The sequence below is a fragment of the Pleurodeles waltl genome, chromosome 4_1, assembly GCF_031143425.1.
Source record: "Pleurodeles waltl isolate 20211129_DDA chromosome 4_1, aPleWal1.hap1.20221129, whole genome shotgun sequence".
Taxonomy (NCBI): Eukaryota; Metazoa; Chordata; class Amphibia; order Caudata; family Salamandridae; genus Pleurodeles; species Pleurodeles waltl.
Window position 1 is genome coordinate 208,886,149 of NC_090442.1, and position 25,693 is coordinate 208,911,841.

A 25,693-nucleotide genomic window follows, 5' to 3' on the forward strand; every position below is an offset into this window, starting at 1 on the left:
CCTCACACACCCAATCGGATGTCATTCTTCATCATCGGGCAAGCTCCTCGTCAGACTGGCTCTGCAATGTCTGATGGGCACCCCTCTAAGGGGGCTCTTTGCCAGAGATCTTTTCTGAGTAGCACTGTGCCGTAATGGAAAAAGGTAAAGTGAGTAATGCCCGTTTGTAGGCACTGCAGAAGTGAGGAGAGAGGAAAAATAAAAAAGATAAAATTGACTCAAAACCTGAATGGGACGCTAAATTTTAATGAACAAGAAAGGGTGATGGCCAAAGTGATAAAACAGAAAGGAAGTGAAGGATCAGATAATGCTCAAAACACTCTCACACTACACCTGAAGATAGGGGTTAAGGAACTGGCCTAAACCCTAAGTAAAAGGTCAACAAGTTTTGTGTCTAAACGGTCCGAAAGGATCCACCGACACTTCATCAGGACCAAAAAGCATAACTAAATACTTCTCCTAAAGAATACAATTCAGGGACACAAAGGGGGTCATTCTAACCCTGGCGGTCGTCGACCGCCAGGGCTAAAATGACGGGGGCACCGCCAACAGGCTGGCGGTGCCCCGCAGGGCATTCTGACCGCGGCGGTTCGGCCGCGGTCAGAAGTGGAAAACCGGCGGTCTCCCGCAGGTTTTCCGCTGCCCATTTGAATCCTCCATGGGGATTCAGACAGCCCATACTGCCATCCTGTTCCTGGCGGTTCGCCCGCCAGGAACAGGATGGCGGTATGGGTTGTCGTGGGGCCCCTGGGGGCCCCTGCAGTGCCCATGCCAATGGCATGGGCACTGCAGGGGCCCCCGTAAGAGGGCCCCACAAAGAATTTCACTGTCTGCATTGCAGACAGTGAAATTCGCGACGGGTGCCACTGCACCCGTCGCACCTTCCCACTCCGCCGGCTCCATTCGGAGCCGGCGCCCTCGTGGGAAGGTAGTTTTGCACTGGGCTGGCGGGCGGCCTTTTGGCGGTCGCCCGCCAGCCCAGTGCAAAACCCAGAATACCCTCAGCGGTCTTCCGACCGCGGAGCGGTATTTTGGAGGGGGAAGTCTGGCGGGCGGCCTCCGCCGCCCGCCAGACTTAGAATCACCCCCAATGTGGCCAAAACTGACAGTCACATTAAACTCCAGTCACTTACAAAAAAGGCTGCACGTCAGGCTAGTCTAATGTAAGGGTCAACCTGTTAAGAAAACAGAAGAGCATACATATGAGATCAATTGTAATGCAATCAAATCCATGCACACGCAAACTATCGGTGGCACACAGTGAACACACGGTGGTATCATGCTTAGTGGTAGGGTGTGGAAACAAGGTACATTAGCCTACCATCCCATTAAATGGATTGGGTTCCATAGGAAAACACGCGCCCAGAGGAGAGCAGTATCACTAGAATGATATAGCACATGATTAGTAGGGTGAAAAACTCTAAAGAGTTGGTCATAGACATTCCCTTTGTGTCCATCCCCATGTATAAAGAGAAAGCAGGGGACAGCCTCCACTTCCTACTAGTGTCCCCATTAATGGTGTAAAGTACAACCCAAAACTAGCAAACTGCTGAGTATTCATATCAAGGAAAAATGCCTGTATTTAAAACTACATATAGAACCAATCGAACTACGAGGCTGTCCCCTGCTTTCTCTTTATACATGGGGTTGGACATGATTTTAAATTGAATTTAGAAATTATTTTTCTAGCACTTAATTTTTTTACGTTAATTCCTCCTTCGCCTTGTGAAATCCTCTGTTCCAATATTAAATACATTGTCTACTTCCTTTTTCTCAGGGGTGGGCCTGGCTGCGGTGGTCCTCTCATTCTGGCTGAATATCTACTATATTGTCATCATCGCTTGGGCACTGTATTACCTCTTCAACTCCTTCACTGCTGTAAGTAGTAAACTTTATGACTGGCACACTACCAAAATATATTCAACAACCTAAAATATGTAATTCACCCTAGGCATCACTTCTCAATATTCAAGGATGTGGCTTCAAATTCCTATTATTGATTGGGGGGAATGTATCATTCCTTTAGAATAAATCACAACCAAAAGGGGGGATGTTGATGTTTTGACCCCAGGTGAATGTAATGTAGGGGTTTATTCAGGACATAGTCATCTGACCATAGGCCTCTAAAGGCATGTAGATCAAGATTTTTAGAAAATTAAAATATTGTAGCTTTTTTCCGAAACAGTATATTTAAAAGGGGGCACCCAATGCAGAGAAAAAAGCCGTCTTGCATCACTAACGATCACAAACAATATGCATTCTAGAATTTTTCTTTGTTTAATGGCGTCAGCTTGGGTTATAAGTTAATCCATAATGTCATTCACCAGATGGCATCTTTTAGAATGTGTTGTCAGCTGTTCTTTAAAAATGATAGCATCACACAAAAATAGTCACCTTTCTCTACTAGTTCTTGTAGGAGGCTGGCCTGGTTTGTAGTGGGTACCTAAGGTACTTACACCTTATACCAGATCCAGTTATCCTTTATTAGTGAAATGTAAGCAGTGTCTAGAAGCCAGGCTCTCTAGGGGTAGCTGTAGCTGATCAACCAAGGCTTATCTAGGAGACATACAAAGCTCATGCAGTACCACTGTAGTCACACATTACTGACACACATGAAAGAAAATACTCAGTGTTACAAAAATAAAGGTACTTTATTTTGGTTACACAAATGCCAAAAATACCATAGAGACTATACTCCCTTAGGAGGTAAGTAATACACACACTATATACACTAGTATGCAGAAATGGATTTAAAAACAGTTAGAAAACAGTGGAAATAATGAAAATCACAATAGTTAGAAATGGTCCTAGGAGGAACACAAATCATATACTAAGAAAGTGGAATGCGAATGTTGGTTTCCCACCTAGGTAAGTGTAGTGTGTAGAGGGGTGCTGGGAGTATTAGAAAACACCAAAGGTATGTAATAGAACCCATCCCAGAGCCCAGGAAAACAGGAGTAAATCACAGTAACTTTCCTAGAACACACAAGAACACAAGACAGAAGAGTATGCAAGAACCAGAAGAGACTGCAAGACACCAACAATGGATTCTTGAACCTGAAGACCTGTGGAAGAAGGGGACCAAGTCCAAGAAGCACACAAGAGTTCAGGGAGAACAGGAGCCCCTGCTAATCCGGATGAAGGTGAAAAAGAAGAACCACCAGTGAAGAACAACAGCCAGTACTGCATCCAAGAAGACCGATGTGGTTCCTGGTTGGTGCAGATAATGTCCCATGCCGGATGGATGATTGCAGTCTGGTTTGTGTCGCTGGATTCCACCAACAAGCCTTGGCACAAGCAAAGTTTGCGGTTAGCGGGAAATGGCGCTGCCTGGGACAAGGAGGGACATGGTGGACTCTACCCTGGAAGGAGAGTCAGAGGGGGCTCTCAGCAACTCAGACAGCCCGCAGAAGGCCAGGCAGCACGCACAGGAGTCCCACATCATGGGGACAAAGAAGATGCAAAAGGAGGCCCATGCAGCACTACAACAAAGGGTCCCACTCCACCGGAGAACCACGCAGGATGCTGAGCTTTGGTTACAAATCTGGTACTGCTTCACAATAGGACTTCATATGATGTTGGCACCAGTGGTGCAGGGAAGTGGATTTTCTGTAACACCATAGTCGCTGACAGGTTCAGTAAAAATACATTTATGTGTAGATCTCCTACTCACAGGCTGGTTGGGTCTCTACAGGTCTTGTTTTGGATTTTGGTCTGACACTCCACCAAAATATCCTGTTAAAGTAACACAGCACTGAGTTCCATAGCCCTCCTAGTTAGAAAGCAGGTGTATGTGAAAAACCTCTTGATGTTGTTAGGTCCCAGGTAAAGCTGATCTGTCTCCAGAATTGCCTACTAATAGGGCTGTGGTTTTAGTAGAGGTCATCTGCTTCACTTCTGCACTTGTACTATGTGGTAAGGACTCTCGTATCCCTACAAGACTGCTGGATTAGAGGCAGCAGCACCTCTGCTTGTAAGCAACTGAATCATTCCTACATCAGTTGGCAGCTGTTGGCCCAATCCTTCCGGCTTTCTAGCAGCACCTCACCACAACCCAAGATAGTAAAGATGATTTCTGGCAGCCTAGCCCTTGGACTCTGAAAACCTCTCGGGGTAATCGCGGTGGAACAAGTCTTACTCTTTTCTCTTGTTAGCAATGAGTCTCTTACACACACAGGCAAGAAAGAAGATGCAGGATAGTTTTCAATATATTTATTAAAAAGACTGCAATCTGCGATAAAATGCATGAGCTGCAATGATTAGCATAATGACAAGTGACAAAATCAGGATTGTGAAAAAATAAGCAAAGTAATTATGAACAACCCCAACGTATTTTCTACCCTAAAGAGAGCAAGGCATGATAAATCTAATCTGCCCATGCGATCTCCATGAGAAACGCCTCAACCAAGTTACCTTAGAACAAGGTCCTCCTTCAGTCTCTAAATCACACTTCATAGAGACACGAAGGCTGAGATCTGCTGCAAAGTTACGTGCAGCATATATGGAATATTCTGGGTGGAACCCCCTCTAATGGCCTTGATCTCACAAGGTGTTTTTATAAGGCACATGTCATTGTTCGTGCAGACATCCTGCTGTGGGTATGTACCTAAATGTTAGATTGTGTGCGCAAATTGTATCAGCAAAATCATAATAAAATGCCTGACATGTTCACATTCTATTATTTGTCAAACGTCAGGCAAAAGAACATGATGACAATCTAATATGTACATTCCTGATAATGGTGCTTTCACGGAATGGCAACTGATTATATAATAATAACATTTCTTCTAAAATACAAGAAGCACTAAAATGAATAAAAATGAATAATGACAATAGAGCATGTTATTTAGGTAAAACGACACAGGCCTACAAGCTGAAGCTAAGCTCCGGTACCCATGCAAAACTAAAATGGACCCACAACAACTACAGGTTTTAGCTGAACTCCCTCATGGATGCTCTGTGGCCTCCTGGCTTCAGATGTTCCCCATAGTGGAGTGAGAAACATGTGATGGCTCATGCAGCTGTGAATTAGTGTGAACAGTCTACATTAGTGCAAAGTTGAACATTTAGATCTACAGTGGGACATTCTGTCCTAATAAGCACATAACCATTTCAATGTTGCAAAGGTACAGCTACACCACATTCCCAGCATATCGTTGTTGAAATGCTGATTCATAATTTAGCACTTAGCAAGACCAGAGAATGTGAAGGAAGCGGCAGAGTATCATTTTTATAGCTGTATTCATTACCTTTCAAAATGTGGAGTGCACATTGTTTGAACATGTGGCTTTAAAATTTTTGTATTGGTATTTATATAAAGCAAACCCAGCAAGGAAGCAATGGAGCACCATACATTACATGAGGTGTTGGGAGATAATCTCAAGATCATGTACATAAAGTAGGGCAACAGAGAGATTTAAGTGATTTGCTTAGAATCCCCCAATGTTTAGTCAAGTAATGAGTCTGGGAATTGAGTTGAGTATGGGTCGACAGGTTCCAAAGTCAGCAGCTCTAGCCAATAGACCACATCCCCACTCTTAGGTGCACTAGATAACAGTTTCTTTATTTAGATAGGATCCCAAGCCTTGTCAGGAGTAATTGTGGAAGATTCCCCTGCTCCTGGAAGAGCTGGATCATCATAGCAGCATTGTGATTGTCACCACTGATTTCATCTTGCCAAAATACCAGGATCCCAGTCTGAAAGAACTACGTTGATGCAATTAGTGATCTTGAAGGAGGTCACCATTATCTCAGATTCATTCCTTACAGCCTCTATTTGCTAGAAAGCTATACCCAGCTGCTCTTTTAGGCCTCAGATTAAACTGCCACTGTTGGACTTTTGCTTATGCAGGGTCATCCCCAGTCTTTTTTGCCTCCTGCCTCCTATTTTTTTCTGACATGTTGCTGTTGGCTTTTCAACTCTGAGCACTTTACCACTGCTAACCAGTGCTAAAGTGCATATGCTCTCCTGTTTAAATTGTATGTAAGTGGTTTATCCATGATTGGCCTATTTGATTTACTAGTAAGTCCCTAGTAAGGTGCACTAGAGGTGCCAGGGCCTGTAAATCAAATGCTACTAGTGGGCCTGCAGCACTGGTTGTGCCACCCACATAAGTAGCTCTGTAATCATGTCTCAGACCTGCCACTGCAGTGTCTGTGTGTGTATTCTTACACTGTAAATTCGACTTGGCAAGTGTACCCACTTGCCAGGCCTAAACCTTCCCTTTCCTTACATGTAAGGCACCCCTAAGGTAGGCCCTAGGTAGCCCCAAGGGCAGGGTGCAGTGTATGGATAAGGTAGGACATATAGTAATGTGGTTTATATGTCCTGACAGTGAAAATACTGCCAATTTCGTTTTCACTGTTGCAAGGTCTGTCTCTCTCTCATAGGATAATATGGGGGCTACCTTTAAATATGATTAAAGTGTAGATTCCCCTAGAGAGTAGATGGACATGTGGAGTTTGGGATCCCTGAACTCACAATTTAAAAATACATCTTTTAGTAAAGTTGATTTTAAGATTGTGCGTTTGGAAATGCCACTTTTAGAAAGTGAGCATTTTCTTGCTTAAACCATTCTGTGACTCTGCCTTGTTTGTGGATTCCCTGTCTGGGTCAGTTTGACAGTTGGGTTGTTTTTCACCTCACACCAGACAGTGACACAAAGGGAGCTGGGGTGTAATCTGCATTTCCTGATTAGCCATCTCTGCTAGGAGGGAGGGGTGGAGTGGTCACTCTCATCTGAAAGGACTGTGCCTGCCTCTGACAATGCTGTCTCCAACCCCCTGGTGTGTGTCTGAGGCCTTGCCTGGGCAAGGCAGGATTTCACAAGAAGGTGTGAGTCCCCTTTGAAGAAAGGTGACTTCAAAGACTAAAATGGGTATAAGAAGGGCACCCAAACTTACAAACTTTAGAAACACTTCTGGAATCAAGGGGAACCTCTGCCTGGAAAAAAGAGCTGATCGCTGAGGAACAAGTGCTGCCCTGCCTGTGACTGTGCTTTGTGGAGCTTTCCTGCAGTGCTGCTTCTGCCAGAGTAAGAGGGCAAAGACTGGACTTTGTGTGCCTTCCATCTTGAAGAAGAAATCTCCAAGGGCTTGATGTAGAGCTTGCCTCCTGTTATTGAAGTCTCAGGGATAGCAAAGACTTCTGCCTGCCAGCACCTGGAGTCTCTGGAGAGACCCCTACTCTGCTCTGTGGTGCCCTTCCAGTTCCTGGGACCCTGAAAGGAGAGGCTGGCAGCCTAAGGACAAAAATACACGCACCGAGTGCCGTGCGGAGAAAAGATCGACGCGAATCCGATCGCGGCTGAGAAAACGACGCGACGCCGGCTCCGCAGCTGAGAAACGACGCCGCAGGAAACGCGACCGGAGAATCGACGCCCGGAGCAGGAGAAACGACGCGCAGCATCGCTGACGAAGGCTGAGAGATCGCAACCAGCGCCGCGGGACTTTCGGACCGTCGCGTGGCTGGCTTTTTCGACGCGCCTCGCCGTGCCGAGCTGTTTTCGACGCATATAACCGTGCAGGGTTATTTTCGACGCACACCGCCCGTGCGGGGTTATTTTTGACGCAAACCAGGTACATTTACACGCTAGCAGCGCTAGTGTGTTGTTACAACTACCTAAAGACTCTTTTTATTTTAAACCTTTAAAAAATCATAACTTGACTTGTGTATGTTGGATTTTTGTCGTTTTGGTCTTGTTTTGTCTAGATAAATATTTCCTATTTTTCTAAACTGGTGTTGTGTCATTTTGTAGTGTTTTCATTAAGTTACTGTGTGTGTTGGTACAAATACTTTACGCCCAGCACTCTGAGGTTAAGCCTACTGCTCTGCCAAGCTACCAAGGGGGTAAGCAGGGGTTAGCTGAGGGTGATTCTCTTTTATCCTAACTAGAGTGAGGGTCCTTGCTTGAACAGGGGGTAACCTGACTGTCAACCAAAGACCCCATTTCCAACATTGGTGACCAGCGGTCGGGATTTGGACTTGTATTTGTACTTGACATACAGTAATTAAGTGTACACTACTGTTTTGAGTTCAGACCACTACGTGACCACATACTACTTGTCTTGTGATTCTGCTTTTTGTTCTCTGATGTCCTCCTGGAAGTATTGCTAATATTTTTGGACTTTGTTTTTTTGGTTGTGTAGCCTTGGCAGAATGGAAGTCAATTTCTGGCACCTATTTATGTATAAAAAGTGGCAGCTTAAAGCATTCTGCATGGAAAGGGGACTGGCTGTGAACAGGAAATCCAGAAGGGAGGATCTTGAGTCAGCCCTGTTTCAGTATGAATTGAAACGTTGTCAGGCAACACCACCAAATGAGTCTGAGGAGGATAACTACTCTGAGGAGGAGGACTACTCCAAAGAGGAGGGCAGTGGCCCTGAGGAGGGAACAGAAAGAGATGATTGGCTCCTAGCTCTAATCCGGAGTCTGGAAGAGCTAGATGCAGAGCTTGAGAGGGCTGAGGAGAAGAGAGCCTTAGTCCTGGAAAAAGAAAGGATTGCAGCTCAAGAGCTGAGCTGTGAAGAGCTGAAGCTGGAGGCCATGAGGGCTGAGTCCAGTTCAGATGGTGGCAGCAAAAATCTTGTATCCAGTACTGCTGAAGAAGTGCACATGCCCAGGGAGGTGGTGCCCTACTTGAAGGAGGGAGTTAACACACGCCAGGAGGTTCAGGGGTATGAGGTAGCTCCAGTGATGCACAGGGTCCCTGAGGTGGATTGGGGAACTGGCATGGGGAGTCATATTCCTACTGGTGGGAGGGACACTCTACTGACTCTAGTTGAGAGTGACAGGGAGAGGGGTTCCCCCCAGGTAGAAGTCCTGGTTATGGAGTGTGAAAACATCCCAGAAGAGTGTGGGTTGAGTGTCAGGGACAGTCAGGTACTGTCTCACCAGTCTCAGGAGGGTGATGTGGGGTGCTTTGTCAAAGCAGAGTCACTGGATGGTTGGGTGAAGGGTACTTTGGTTAATTCATGTGAGGGGCTGAGTGATGTAATTGCTGGAGAGCATATGTCTAGTCCTTATTTTCCAGAGCTATGCCAACACCAGGTGGAGTGTGAGTTCTCTGACCCCAGGGAGCTTACAATGGAGGCAGACTTCTGGGTGAGTACCAGAGAGTCTGAAGAGGCATTTGGGGGTGCTCCTGAGAGGAGTGGTCTAGGTAGTTCCCAACCAGGTGAGGTAGGGAAGGATTGTAGTGTCCCAGGTAGGTCCCAGTGTAGTGGGATGGGTGAGGGACCCCATGTCCAGTCTCAGAGGAGAGGGAATGGGGATGGGTTGAGGCCCAAGGTGCCCGAGATCCGGTCCCAGGTCCTGGAGGGTTCCCTGCGGGAACCCCAGGAGGGGAGCCTAGCCTGTACCATAGGGCCATCTGTTGAGGGAGACCCCACAGTGTCAGGAGAACTTGGGGGGGCGGCTGTAGCCAGCGTCCCACCAGTTCTGGTGTCTGGCAGTACCACTCCTAGTGAGGGGGTGCAGAAGTCCAGACAGAGGGTTGAGAGGGGGTTGCGGACCCCAGTGGAGAACCTGGAGGGTCAGGGGTCAGCTCTGAGAGCAGAGCCCCCCATGAATGACCTTGGTGAGACCATTTTTGGGCTGGGGGGAATCCAGACTCTGTCACATGGGCAGAGGTCAGGAGACCTGCGCCAGCCAGACTCTTGTGTGGCCCTTCGGGACAGTGTGTCCCTTGAGGGGGGTAAGTGTGCCCCCCTGGAAGTCCTGGTGTGCCAGGCAATGGTTCAACCGCAGGGTGGTGACTCTGGGTTGAATAATCAGGTTCAGGGGGTAAACTCTGACCTGATGGGGGGTAAGTGTGCTCCCAAGGAAGTCCTGGTGTGCCAGGCAGTGGTTCAACCGCAGGGTGGTGACCCTGGGTTGGATGACCAGGTTCAGAGGGTAAACTCTGACCTGGTAGGGGGTAGGTATGCCCCCCAGGAAGTCCTGGTTTGCCAGGCAGTGAACCAGTCTGTGGGTACAGACCCTGGATTGGGAGGCCAGGTTAAGGGTGTCCCCCCTGACCTGGAGGAAGGGGCTACTACTAACAGTGCCCCTACCATGTTGTCTTCTGGGGGGGCCACTCCTAGTTGGGTGGTTCAGGACCCCAGAAGAGAGGGCAGGGGGAGGGAAGCCTCACCCCTGGCCCTGGTCCAACCTGAAGGTACAGACCCCAGGTTGGAGGATCAGTTGCAGGTTAACATCCCTGCACTGGTGGAAGAATTGTGCAGGACTGCTTCTACAAGCACCCTGACAGTTTTTGACTCTGGGGGTGCCACTTCTGCAGGGAGGTTACAGAGCCCCAGAGGGGAGGACCAGGGTCAGGTTGTCATCCCTGACCTGGTGGAAGAGAGAGTGGTCAAAGGGTGCCAGGCACCTGGGGCTACCACCCCCCACTCTCCACAGTCACCGTGGTTAGAGAGGCCTGAGGTCGGGCTCTCATCCCTGACAGTTGTCTGGGGCCACTGTGGCTTGCTGTCCTGGTGGACAGAGTTGCCCCTGGGGGGGGGAGGACGAGAGTCACACCCCGGGGGTGGAGTGGGCAACACCACTGTGTTGGCCCTGGTGGTACTATCTGCCCATTGCAATACATCTGTGAGCAAAGTAAAGTTAGGTGTTGCACAGATGGTGTCTGTAGATGTGGAGAAGGGTTCCCCATGGGTTAGCTTAGTGGGCCCTGAGAGTATGGACAGAGGGATCCAACTGGAGTCAGGAAGGCGTAGAACTGGAACATGCCCCTGCTGTTGTGGGCCTGGGTCCCTGTTCTATCGCCCCAATCAGGGAAGTACATCAAGGTATTGATTGTTCTCCCCTGGCTTTAGGCTGGTAGGGGGTCGTGTTGGACTTTTGCTTATGCAGGGTCATCCCCAGTCTTTTTTGCCTCCTGCCTCCTATTTTTTTCTGACATGTTGCTGTTGGCTTTTCAACTCTGAGCACTTTACCACTGCTAACCAGTGCTAAAGTGCATATGCTCTCCTGTTTAAATTGTATGTAAGTGGTTTATCCATGATTGGCCTATTTGATTTACTAGTAAGTCCCTAGTAAGGTGCACTAGAGGTGCCAGGGCCTGTAAATCAAATGCTACTAGTGGGCCTGCAGCACTGGTTGTGCCACCCACATAAGTAGCTCTGTAATCATGTCTCAGACCTGCCACTGCAGTGTCTGTGTGTGTATTCTTACACTGTAAATTCGACTTGGCAAGTGTACCCACTTGCCAGGCCTAAACCTTCCCTTTCCTTACATGTAAGGCACCCCTAAGGTAGGCCCTAGGTAGCCCCAAGGGCAGGGTGCAGTGTATGGATAAGGTAGGACATATAGTAATGTGGTTTATATGTCCTGACAGTGAAAATACTGCCAATTTCGTTTTCACTGTTGCAAGGTCTGTCTCTCTCTCATAGGATAATATGGGGGCTACCTTTAAATATGATTAAAGTGTAGATTCCCCTAGAGAGTAGATGGACATGTGGAGTTTGGGATCCCTGAACTCACAATTTAAAAATACATCTTTTAGTAAAGTTGATTTTAAGATTGTGCGTTTGGAAATGCCACTTTTAGAAAGTGAGCATTTTCTTGCTTAAACCATTCTGTGACTCTGCCTTGTTTGTGGATTCCCTGTCTGGGTCAGTTTGACAGTTGGGTTGTTTTTCACCTCACACCAGACAGTGACACAAAGGGAGCTGGGGTGTAATCTGCATTTCCTGATTAGCCATCTCTGCTAGGAGGGAGGGGTGGAGTGGTCACTCTCATCTGAAAGGACTGTGCCTGCCTCTGACAATGCTGTCTCCAACCCCCTGGTGTGTGTCTGAGGCCTTGCCTGGGCAAGGCAGGATTTCACAAGAAGGTGTGAGTCCCCTTTGAAGAAAGGTGACTTCAAAGACTAAAATGGGTATAAGAAGGGCACCCAAACTTACAAACTTTAGAAACACTTCTGGAATCAAGGGGAACCTCTGCCTGGAGAAGAGCTGATCGCTGAGGAACAAGTGCTGCCCTGCCTGTGACTGTGCTTTGTGGAGCTTTCCTGCAGTGCTGCTTCTGCCAGAGTAAGAGGGCAAAGACTGGACTTTGTGTGCCTTCCATCTTGAAGAAGAAATCTCCAAGGGCTTGATGTAGAGCTTGCCTCCTGTTATTGAAGTCTCAGGGATAGCAAAGACTTCTGCCTGCCAGCACCTGGAGTCTCTGGAGAGACCCCTACTCTGCTCTGTGGTGCCCTTCCAGTTCCTGGGACCCTGAAAGGAGAGGCTGGCAGCCTAAGGACAAAAATACACGCACCGAGTGCCGTGCGGAGAAAAGATCGACGCGAATCCGATCGCGGCTGAGAAAACGACGCGACGCCGGCTCCGCAGCTGAGAAACGACGCCGCAGGAAACGCGACCGGAGAATCGACGCCCGGAGCAGGAGAAACGACGCGCAGCATCGCTGACGAAGGCTGAGAGATCGCAACCAGCTCCGCGGGACTTTCGGACCGTCGCGTGGCTGGCTTTTTCGACGCGCCTCGCCGTGCCGAGCTGTTTTCGACGCATATAACCGTGCAGGGTTATTTTCGACGCACACCGCCCGTGCGGGGTTATTTTTGACGCAAACCAGGTACATTTACACGCTAGTAGCGCTAGTGTGTTGTTACAACTACCTAAAGACTCTTTTTATTTTAAACCTTTAAAAAATCATAACTTGACTTGTGTATGTTGGATTTTTGTCGTTTTGGTCTTGTTTTGTCTAGATAAATATTTCCTATTTTTCTAAACTGGTGTTGTGTCATTTTGTAGTGTTTTCATTAAGTTACTGTGTGTGTTGGTACAAATACTTTACGCCCAGCACTCTGAGGTTAAGCCTACTGCTCTGCCAAGCTACCAAGGGGGTAAGCAGGGGTTAGCTGAGGGTGATTCTCTTTTATCCTAACTAGAGTGAGGGTCCTTGCTTGAACAGGGGGTAACCTGACTGTCAACCAAAGACCCCATTTCCAACAGCCACGTACACTGGCAGATCCAGAAAACTGTGCTAAAAATCATAAAAATAAACACCATCATCATAATATTAGCATGCTCCTTTGTAAAACCAGACAAACTGATTGGTTAGTGTATCAAACAAGTGGTTAAGACTATTTGCCACTTACAGACAAAACATTTGTTTGTCATATAACGATCAATTGTCTTAAACTATTGGAGAGGCAGACAGTGACAGTGGCATCTCCATATTCATCCGACACAGTTTTACTGTGATTAGTTGTAGAAATGTTCCATGGGCAACACTGATAAAATGAGGGATACTTCAGTCTTCAGTAAGTTTCAGTCAGACCTCCAGGAGTTTGCAAGCAATTTTTTCTCATTGCAAAGTGGATTGTGAATACCACAATTGATAAGCTCAGCATGGTTGGGTCCACTTTAGAGGTTTGCCCAAATAGATAATAGGTCTCCGAGGACTGACCTTAATTCTAACGGAAATGCTTATTGACTCTCTTTGGAAGGTTTTGATCATGAATCCATACTAAGACGAGCATTTGCAATGTTATGTTATGTTATGTTGTACAGTTTGTAAAGCGCATGGCTACCAACAGGTTTCCCAGCGCTAATGGAACTCACGGACACGACAGGCCAGTAAACAGAGACTACGAAAGGGGACTAGAAAAGCCAGGTTTTGAGTGCCCTGCGGAACATCAGTTCCTGATTCATCAGACGCACCCTAACAGGAAGGGAGTTCCATAGCTTGGCTCCCAGAAAAGATAGAGTGGACCCACCCCATTTACTTTTCTTGACTCTGGGAATTCTGGCTAGAGCAGAGGAGGACGATCTAAGGTCTCTATTCGGCCTATAGAAAGTACCCAAATTTTCAAGAAGCGGAGGACCCCTGTCATGGAGGGACCTGTGCACCAGGCATAGGGCCTTGAATTTGATCCGCCTTTCTATTGGCAGCCAATGCAACAAGATCAGGCCAGCCCGAACTGAGGCACATCTTGGAATATCAAGTATCAGGCGAGCTGCTGCGTTTTGGACTCTTTGTAGTATTTTCTTGACATATAATGGAGATCCTAAAAAGAGTCCATTTCCGTAATCAAGCCTGGATAAGATTGTGGCTTGAACAATAAGTCTTTTGGCCAATACCGGAATAATATGAAACACCTTTCTCAATAATCTAAGAAGACCTAAGCAGGTAGCCGATAGATGCTTAGCATGAATATACATTGTCAGAGCTGGATCCAACCAGAACCCCAGGCTTTTAAGCTGCTTCTTAGGTGGAGGGAAGTCATCCATTACTAATGGGAGAGGATGCGGGATTCCGAGTCTTGACTCCGGGCCTACAATCATCACCTCGGTCTTGTCTTCATTAAGTTTCAATTTACTCTTACTCATCCAACCAGATACCGCATGAAGGCATGAGGATAATCTAGAGCCTTCCAGTGTCTCATTGGCCGAGAAAGATACCACCAGTTGGGAGTCGTCGGCATATGACACCATGGCCAGACCAAAGGACTCAACCAATGTGGCTAGAGGGGCCATATAAATGTTAAACAACATCGGGCTCAAAGAAGAGCCCTGCGGTACCCCGCACTTACTCTGCAGTATGTCTGATAGGTGAGATCTGTCTAACACCTGGAAGGTTCTATCCTTTAGAAAGGATGTGAACCAAGCCAACGCCAGATCTTTGATGCCAACATCCCTCAACCTCCCAATGAGTACCCGGTGGTCAACAGTGTCGAAAGGTGCACTAAGATCCAGCATAATTACAACTGTGGTTAGACCCTGATCGACACTCATTCTGGCCCTTTCTAAGACTACGATGAGTGCAGATTCCGTGCTGTGACCGACCCGAAAACCCATCTGGGAGGGATGGAGAAGACCATTTTCTTCCAAGAACACAGAGAGTTGGGAGTTAATGTGCTTATCCAAAATCTTGGCGGGGTGGGTAGCAGAGAGATGGGCCTGTAATTACTCAAAACAATGGGATCAAGGGTGGATTTGTTTAGAAGAGGCTTAATTATCGCATGTTTCCAGGTCTTGTATACGTGGCCTTTGGTTAAGGATGCATTAAGCAACTCTGTAAGTACAGGCATTATAACTTTAGCACCCTGTACCAGAATCTTAGGGGGAGCGTGGTCGAGGGGGGAACCTGATTTAAGAGTATTTAAGAGAGCCAGAGCACATAAAATGAGAGATGGAGGCAGTATTATCATTAGTCAGGCTCTCATCTTCTACCAAGCTCTGACTATTATTGCCAAAGCTGGCATAGATGTCTAAAATCTTATCTTGGAAGAAATAAAGTTAAAATCTTATCTTGGAAGAAATTAGCTAATTGATTGGAGTATTCTAAGGAGGCATCCTTAGAATTCCCTTCAGCTGGTGTATGGAGGATCTCCTTTAGAATCTGGCAATGCAATGGGTCTCACGTTTGCTCAAGTTAGAGCTATTAGCATTGTAAACTCCTAATTGGAATTTTCTTGCCACAGGAAATGAAAAGATACAGTTTAACATAAGTGAGCCGACGGCCACCATGAACGCGAAGCAAAAGGAAACAGTGAAACATATCGACAAAAATGCAATTATCTGTGTTACTGCAAATGTGCAATTATCCAGGTTACCAGCAAAAGTGCAATTATCTATGTAACAGGGTGGATATCATGCAAAGCGCACCACTACTGCCCAGCGACATCGCGCAGCCTACGAAATAAAGAGAAAAGGTAGTACAGTAACCATACGGAAAACATGGAGTCTTGTATGTTTTTAGTAGTTGGCCGGTGAGCTTGAGGCGGGCTTAACACCGGAGAAGGCATGACGTATGCACGCCTTTCACTAATCAAATCAAGTGAATTTTAAAAGGGAAGCCTACGAACCAACCAAACTGCTGAGCATGACATGGGTGTGGTTACAAGCCCGTAGAGAGTTTCCACAGGGACAGAGTGCTTTGCAAGCTCGACCCTAAAAAGGAGAATGACAAGAAAACAAACCAAAGTTGAGCAATGTGATAGCTGTAAACCCACTGTAAATTAACATTAGGTCTTTGGCAAGCACACAGCTTGTGCGGTCATAACAAGAAAGCTTTTAGTATCCAGATACTGCATCAATTTTGTGTCTTTATTCGGGAACCTTGCTGGCTTAAATAAGGTTCATGCCAGAAATTAGTGCTATTGATGGACAATGTATTTTTACTTGACAGGTTTCCATTTGTGGACTCATCTGCGCTGTTAAATCTGGGTCCCGTCTTTAAAATATGGCTGTATTATGAGTTTGTCAACCACAGAGCTGGCGTTTGCGCTGTTTAAACTTGTGAGCGCTGAGAAGTGTTAATGTTATTTCTGATTTGATGGTTTTTAGAGTTGGCCTCAATAAAACCAAAAAGTATAAGTAGCAAATAACGTGGTTCTCAATTGCTGCACAATTCCAGCGATGCAGCTTATAAAAAAAGGTGATGCATTGCTTGCAGCTGAGCCTTCACTCGGTGCTACATTATTTATATATTGCCACGGGTGGGGGACAAAAAAGCGAAAGTTTAAAAATTCTTATGGTTGTGCTGGTGACTAGCAGGCAGAGAACTTTTTCCTGAAAAGACAAGAGTGATCAAGGTGGTTTACGACAGAAAACCTAACGCCTAAAATCTGCCATCTTAGAAAGCGATGCAGTCTCATGCCTTCACTCATGAAGTTCCAGGCGGCATGGTTAGTGAAAACCCGGCGCCAGGGATCCTGTTGAAGGGGTCAGATCCTGCTGCGTAGAATGTAAAATCCTTCCCAGCAGGCAGTGGGGAAGAGGTGCTGACAGCGGGGCCCGGCTAAAGGCAAGCATCTCAGCAGTAATGGCCGTCGACCTGTTTATAGTTACAGGCAAAACTTTACCTGCCAGTCCAACAGCAAATGTTCCCGCTTTACATAGGCATCTCACATTCTGAGCGATTATCACAATTTACTGAACAATAACGGAGTGGCACGTTTTTGAGAAAAATAGAACATTGTCGATGAAAAGAGGGAAGGAGACATCTTAAAATAACACAATTTGAAAATCGGTGCACCACAAAATTACAATACATTTCACAGAAGCAGACCCAAGGGTGAATGGAAAGGAATGCGTGGTTAACTTCTTTGTAAAATAAATACTTAGAAGGGCATAAATCTCAGGGAATCAAAGGCAGATTACTCAGTAGCAGGGGAACAGCAGTACAAAAGGCAGCCATATTTCTTCCAAATTCCACGCTCTAAGTTGGACTGCAAACACTGATGACTTTGTGGCTTCATCTTTCAGACCCTCAAGGCTTACACAGGGCTTGCTTTCTACACGGTCCTGCTCCTCCATTAAGCAGGAAAAGAGACACAGCGCATATTCACAATTGCAACTGGGCCCGAGTCACTTATTTATCTGACATCATAACGCAGAGCAATGACCCTGGGACGATAAGCAGTTGTAAACTCCTAACCGGACTTTTCTTGCCACATTAAATGGAAAAAAAGAGCTCGATCGCGCTGCTACTTTTCACTCATAGTGAAATCTATCGGCAAAAGTGCAATTATCTACGTAACAGGCAAAAGTGCAATTAACTATGTAACAGGGTTGATGTCATGCAAAGCGCTCAACTTCTGCCAAGCGAGATCGCACTGCAAAAAAAGATAAAAAGTAGTCCACAAACCAGATGGAAAACAGTGAGCCTCGTATGTTAAATGCTTGAGGAGGGCTAACCACTGGAAAAAGCATGACTTATGCATGCCTTCCACTAATGAAAGCAAGCAGATTTTAAAAGGCAAGACCACGAACCAATGAAAGACACTGACGTGACAAGGACCGGGCTCCGAGCCCCTTTCTAACTACTAAAGCATCTCACAAGCGATACACATGCACAAGCGCATGCTAGCGGAGGCTCGACCCTAATAGGCTCTGAGTTCTCAAATATTAAATAAGCATAACCATGGTAAACCACCATCCAAGCACGAGAAGCACTCCTGGTACAGCAACACCACTTTAGACATATATTCATTATTACCAACAGCCGTTTGTCCTCTATCATTGCCAGTGCAGTTGGATTTGACTTTCCTTCCCCAAGAGAGTGCAGCCCTACACCAGCACAGCCCTGAGAAGACTTATGAATCACCATCAAAGAACTCCATGCAGTCTGGAAACAGGCAGCAAAACTGACCTCACTGAGGCCTACGGGTCATATCACTGACCTGTGAAGCTGCAGTAGGTGCCAGTGCAGTAATCAAACTGCTCGGTTGGAAAACATGTACGGAGAACCTTTTGCCTCTTAAGGGCTGTCTTTTCTGTCAATTTCCAACAAACTGACCACCAGAAGAGGATTAGTCAGCGTGCCAAAATGTAGCTGTTCAGGACCTCCCTAAGACTGTCAGGTCTAACGATATAGAATATAATTCAATTGCTTAGTTACATGAGAAGGTTTTTACTTTGTAACTAAGGTCTGATAAATTTAAATCCGCTGACAATATCTTTTTGCGTCTCCTCCGTTGACATTCAGATAAAGCATTAATAAGAACAGAAATTATGGTTACCTAGGTACAATAATAGTACTTTTTGGGTCCTATTTGATCTCTCACTGTTTTTTCCAGGGTGAATGGCGGAAGGTAACATGCAGAGTTTGTCTCACAAAGAAATATCACAATCAACTATAATTGAATGATGATCCCCGTGAACAAATATACTTGAACTAGTAACACTATGATGTCCCTCCTTTGCTCTCAGTTTAAAATGTTGATGGTCTGAGTAAATGAATGTGCCATGTCCACGGCTGGTAGAGATGGAATTTTATTCAGCACTACAGTACTAAAGATGAGAGAGGGTGAGTGTTGGGCATGGCTCTTCTGAGGAAACTTCCTGAAACTTGTTGCTTTTTTCTCCCAGTGTTGACTCTTTGTGCATTAGCTTAGGACGCTGGGCACTTCACCACTGTCTAGCAGTGGGAAAGTGGGTACGCCCATCCTACCCATATTAAGGAGGGCTGGGCGGGGACATGGTTGAGATGCTATACCCAGGAGGGCCTAGTGAAACAGGTATAGCACATACCCGGGGCAGGTACGGTCCTGGCTACTAGGGGGATGTGCGCCAACTCCTACAAGACCCCTTTAACCATGTCCTAGGCCTATGAAAGATACCTGCAGGGGTGCTAGTATGCTGGCGCTCAGAGTGGTAGTCACAATGCAGGGGCAAACTCTGAGCTACCTTACACCTTCCCCGGAGGGCCACGACAGCTGGGATGGTGGTAGGCAGAGAGCAAGGCGGGAATACAAAGGTGTTCCATCTGGGTAGGGGAGCACCCCATGTGGGCGTCCCCTACTCAAAGGGGAGGTTGGCTGCGTCCATAAGGCCAGGCTGGTCCCCTATTAAGTGGCCGTGGGCCAGGGGCACTGTTCCTGCAGATGGGCAGGGGGGAAGTGCGAGCGCATGTACTACTCGGAACGGAGGTGGCGTGGACCAGCTTTTGGGGGCCACACCATGGCAGAGCTCACGGTGTGCACAGAGGCCATGGGGCCACAATTACATTATAGGGGATTATATGTTTGTTGTACCCGGCACAGATTGCCAATAGTGACACCCTTGTCAAGTCGCACCAGTTCATAGCGTGAGCCAGGCCCAGGGGGCCTCTCCATGCCCATGTCAATGTGCACGTGGGAATTCATATATATGGGGAGCCTGGCATAGCTGACCTCGAGGGGCCTATGTGCACCAGGGCGTCCTATACTTAAATGAGACTGGCCCAACTTGTCAGTGTGTGCATACTTGCACACAGGTTTAGCCATATGCGAGTGGTGACTAGGAACACTCGCACAGGTGAGCATTCTGCATCCAGGTGGTTTTCCTATATAGATGCTGGATCTGGCATTACTTGCCTGGGTGTGCATATTTGAGCACGGGTAGTCTACTATAGGAGCTGAGTCTGATAGAACAGGCCAGTAGTGGCACACCTGCACCTTTGCAGTGTCTTTATCAAAAGTGGCCCACATTCCCCAAAGAGATGAGTGTGCGCCACAGCATATGTGCCCAGGGACGAATATGACACTAAACCACTACTACCTAAACAACTACTACTTAAACAACGACTTCCCAACACCGAAAAAACCTATAAAATGAATTATTTTACAACGAAGTCTAAACAACGAAAAAAAACATTAACTAAATTATTCCTGAACAACGAACACCTATTTAACGACTACGAAAACCACTAAATCACGAATATTCCACTAAACCACTACTATGTAAACCACGACTACCTAAACAACGACTCCCCAAATAACTACTACCTAAACAACGACTACCCAAAAAAAATATTACCTAAATAACGACTACCCAAATAACGAATACCCAAACAAACTACTACCCAAACAACGAATACTTAAACAACGAATCCTAAAATAACTACTACCCAAACAAACGACTAGCCAAACAACGAATACCCAAACAAATACTACCCAACACCGAAAACACCTAAACACCTAATATATTTAAAACGAACTCCAAACAACGAAAAATATTAATAATTAATATCACAACTAAACAATAACGATTAATAAATAAAATATTAAAACCACTACAGTACTGCGTAAAAAATAAACGAAATCGAAAATAACAATATATTTCCTACATACAAAAAACAAAACATCACAAAAATCCAAAACATATAAACACCGTTTTAAATCAAAATAAATAATACTTAAATAATTATAAAACAAACACAGCACTAAAAAAAAAAACTAAATAAAACGATAGTCCTACAACACTTTCTAAAGGACCCATGAAGTACTTCCTCTACTAAACAAACGAGAACGAACATAAAAAAAAATACAAACTACAAAACAAATACACTCCACAATTATATATATCTAACATCACAAACGAATTCATAATAAAAAAACACATCGAAAACACATTCAATTTACAAATAAAACAATACTTACAAAAACACATATAAATACCAACGACCTCCATTTTCTACTCATTACTACACAGAACAACTTACAGAGAAGACGAGCATATCACTACGGAAAATAATTAAAATATAATTTATCCAACACCGCCATCTACTGAGATAACAAGGTAAAATATCCATAAATAAATATAAAGAAATGTACTAACCTATACCACAGCTAAAATAATATATAATTAATGTACCTTTCGTACTATTTTGTTACAGGCATAAATATCAAGAATCTGACCAAAAAAATAAACACCACACCTTCACCATCAAAGGTGAACCATTACCATTATCCAAAAACAATTTCACTAAACCATAAACAATTGCATTAAAAAAATTGTTAAATAACGAATACCATAATATAATTAAAAAATATATATAAAATATTAAATCTACAAATTAGTTACAAATAAAAATTAATTCACCTAATAAATTTAACCAAAAACCAAATATTATTCACCAAATTTCAAACCTACTAAAAAAATTACTTCTAAATCAAAAAATTTATAATTAATTAAACAAAAGAATAAACTAAATAATACACTCTTTCTTATTTCTTACAGACTCCAAGAACCCCCAAAAACACCAGAAGACATAAAAGAGTGAAATAAACCAATTAAAAAAAATATAACATCTGAAATAAGAAAATAAACTCAAAGTAAGTATAATATTTTCATTATAACATACAACCAGATTTTCTAGTTAAATAAAACTAAACAAACATTCTTATTCAAATACCCCTTAACTTAACACCAAACACATAAATTCAATGAAATTAAAAACACTTCACAAACACAGTACATATATTATATAAAAAAAATAACTATTACAACTCCACCAAACACTTACCTCTAAACAGCTGCTGGACTATAAACATAAATAAATTTCACAACAAAACACCAACTTCCAAAACAACTAGTACCTTAACAACAAGGACAGAACACCAACCTTGTTCTTACTACTAATAATTTTACCACAAATACCTTAACAACAATATTTCATTGTAAAAGCATTCTTAATAAAAGAATTACTAATAATCACCATTCACCCTACATCCCTCACCCCACCCCCCAACCACACCCCAAAACCTAAAACCCCCTGACCCCCCACCGCCTCCCCAAGACCAAAAACGCCCCACCCCCCCAACCCCACCCCAAAACCCCCTAACCCCCACCTCCTCCCCAATACCAAAAACGCCCCACCCCCCAACCCACCCAAAAACCTAAAACCCCCAAACCCCCCACCCCCTCCCCAAAACCAAAAACACCCCACCCCCCCAATCCCACCCCAAAACCTAAAACCCCCTGACCCCCCACCCCCTCCCCAAAACCAAAAACGCCCCAACCCCACACCAAAACCAAAAACCCCCTGACCCCACACCCACTCCACAAAACCAAAAACACCCCACCCCCCCAACCCCACCCCAAAACCTAAAACCCCCTCACCCTCCACCACTTCCCCAAAACCAAAAACGCCCCACCCCCCAACCCCACCCAAAAACCGAAAACCCCCTACCCCCCACCCCTCCCCAAAACCAAAAACGCCCCACCCCCAACCCCACGCCAAAACCTAAAACCCCCTGACCCCACACCCACTCCCCAAAACCAAAAACGCCCTAACCCCACCCCAAAACCTAAAACCCCCTCACCCTCCACCACTTCCCCAAAACCAAAAACGCCCCACCCCCCAACCCCACCCCAAAACCTAAAACCCCCTCACCCTCCACCACTTCCCAAAACCAAAAACGCCCCACCCCCAACCCCATCCCAAAACCTAAAACCCCCTGACCCTCCACCCCTCCCCAAAACCAAAAACACCCCACTCCCCCAAACCCACCGCAAAACCTAAAACCCCCTCACCCCAACCCCCTCCCCAAAACCAAAAACGCCCCACCCCCCCAACCCCACCCCAAAACCTAAAACCCCCTTACCCCAACCCCCTCCCCAAAACCAAAAACGCCCCACCCCCCCAACCCCACCCCACCCCAAAACCTAAAACCCCCTAACCCCCCACCCCCTCCCCAAAACCTAAAAACCCCCACTAACCTAATTACCTCAATAAATAACACACAATCACCAAATATAAAAGATAACAAACCACCTACACCAAACACTTACAAATAGAACACATTATATTTTCATTATAACATACAACCAGATTTTCTAGTTAAATAAAACTAAACAAACATTCTTATTCAAATACCCCTTAACTTAACACCAAACACATAAATTCAATGAAATTAAAAACACTTCACAAACACAGTACATATATTATATAAAAAAAATAACTATTACAACTCCACCAAACACTTACCTCTAAACAGCTGCTGGACTATAAACATAAATAAATTTCACAACAAAACACCAACTTCCAAAACAACTAGTACCTTAACAACAAGGACAGAACACCAACCTTGTTCTTACTACTAATAATTTTACCACAAATACCTTAACAACAATATTTCATTGTAAAAGCATTCTTAATAAAAGAATTACTAATAATCACCATTCACCCTACATCCCTCACCCCACCCCCCAACCACACCCCAAAACCTAAAACCCCCTGACCCCCCACCGCCTCCCCAAGACCAAAAACGCCCCACCCCCCCAACCCCACCCCAAAACCCCCTAACCCCCACCTCCTCCCCAAAACCAAAAACGCCCCACCCCCCAACCCACCCAAAAACCTAAAACCCCCAAACCCCCCACCCCCTCCCCAAAACCAAAAACACCCCACCCCCCCAACCCCACCCCAAAACCTAAAACCCCCTGACCCCCCACCCCCTCCCCAAAACCAAAAACGCCCCAACCCCACACCAAAACCAAAAACCCCCTGACCCCACACCCACTCCACAAAACCAAAAACACCCCACCCCCCCAACCCCACCCCAAAACCTAAAACCCCCTCACCCTCCACCACTTCCCCAAAACCAAAAACGCCCCACCACCCAACCCCACCCAAAAACCGAAAACCCCCTACCCCCCACCCCTCCCCAAAACCAAAAACGCCCCACCCCCAACCCCACGCCAAAACCTAAAACCCCCTGACCCCACACCCACTCCCCAAAACCAAAAACGCCCTAACCCCACCCCAAAACCTAAAACCCCCTCACCCTCCACCACTTCCCCAAAACCAAAAACGCCCCACCCCCCAACCCCACCCCAAAACCTAAAACCCCCTCACCCTCCACCACTTCCCAAAACCAAAAACGCCCCACCCCCAACCCCATCCCAAAACCTAAAACCCCCTGACCCTCCACCCCTCCCCAAAACCAAAAACACCCCACTCCCCCAAACCCACCGCAAAACCTAAAACCCCCTCACCCCAACCCCCTCCCCAAAACCAAAAACGCCCCACCCCCCCAACCCCACCCCAAAACCTAAAACCCCCTTACCCCAACCCCCTCCCCAAAACCAAAAACGCCCCACCCCCCCAACCCCACCCCACCCCAAAACCTAAAACCCCCTAACCCCCCACCCCCTCCCCAAAACCTAAAAAAACCCACTAACCTAATTACCTCAATAAATAACACACAATCACCAAATATAAAAGATAACAAACCACCTACACCAAACACTTACAAATAGAACACATTATATATTAATTAACTTACTAAGTAGTAAACTAAATCCACCACAAATTTAATAATAAAAACTGCAAACTTCTTTTAACCTATTTCTTTTATATTATTTACAGATATTTCACAAATGGCATTGCAAGGAGAAGCAAGTTACATAACCTCAAGAACCGGAAACCAGCTACTAAAATATGAAGGTTATCTTTATTGCAGAGACAAGGTTGTCAACCTCAGGAGCCATTGGAGGTGTGTACAATTCTACTCTTCACATTGTAGAGGCAGAGCTGTAACTCTAGAAAACACAGTTGTTAAGACATCAGATCACAACCACTCTGCCTCTGCAATAGAAATTGAGATAAGAGAAAACATACAAAAAATAAAAAACATTGCACACACCTCCAATGACTCCTGCGGACAAGTTATAAGGGAGGTAGTACAATATATTCCAGTACAGATTTCTGGTAGCATGCCTTCTGTACCAAACCTTAGGAGAATATTTCAACGAGAAAGACTGGCAAGTAATCCCCAACATATAACACCACAAAGCTATGAAGACATTAACATCCCCCCAGAACTAACAATTACCTTCTCCCAAGAAACTTTCCTCATTCACGACAACGAAAACCCTCAAAAAAGAATTTTAATATTCAGCACAACATCCAATTTACTAATCCTACAAAATAGTGAAATTTGGATGATGGAGTGAACTTTTAAATCTACACCCCATCCATTCACTCAAATTTACACCATACATGCCACAAAAAATAACACTACAATCCCCCTAGTGTATGCATTACTACCTGATAAACATTCCTCTACATACAATGAATTTTTATCAACAATCAAAAACAAAACATTAAATAAAACACCTAGAAAAGTAATACTAGATTTCGAATTATCATTGATAAATACAATACTAAAAATATATCCACAAACCCAAATTCAAGGATGCTTTTTCCACTTTTCACAAGTATATTGGCGTAGAATACAAAAATCATCCCTAAGTAGAGAATATTTCTCAGATTGCACACTACAATTTGAATTAAAAAAACTCACACCATTATGCTTTGTACCACCTACAAAAGTAGATGAGTATTACACCACAATAACAGAGTCTAACTATTATACACAAAATGAAGACAAATTGGAACCCTTACTAAATTACTTCGAAGAAACCTGGATTGGACACCTAAACAGATCTGGTCGCAGACGAAAACCAAGATTTC

General features: G+C 45.3%; 1 protein-coding gene across 1 annotated transcript in view; it reads left to right on the forward strand.

Moving 5' to 3' along the window:
• LOC138287583 (sodium- and chloride-dependent GABA transporter 1-like) overlaps positions 1 to 25,693 on the forward strand; it is a 596,565-nt gene that overhangs the window by 310,979 nt on the left and 259,893 nt on the right. The window contains exon 4 of the mRNA XM_069228141.1: positions 1,778 to 1,878. Coding sequence (XP_069084242.1) covers positions 1,778 to 1,878 — 101 coding nt within the window. The remainder of the gene's footprint in view (positions 1 to 1,777; positions 1,879 to 25,693) is intronic.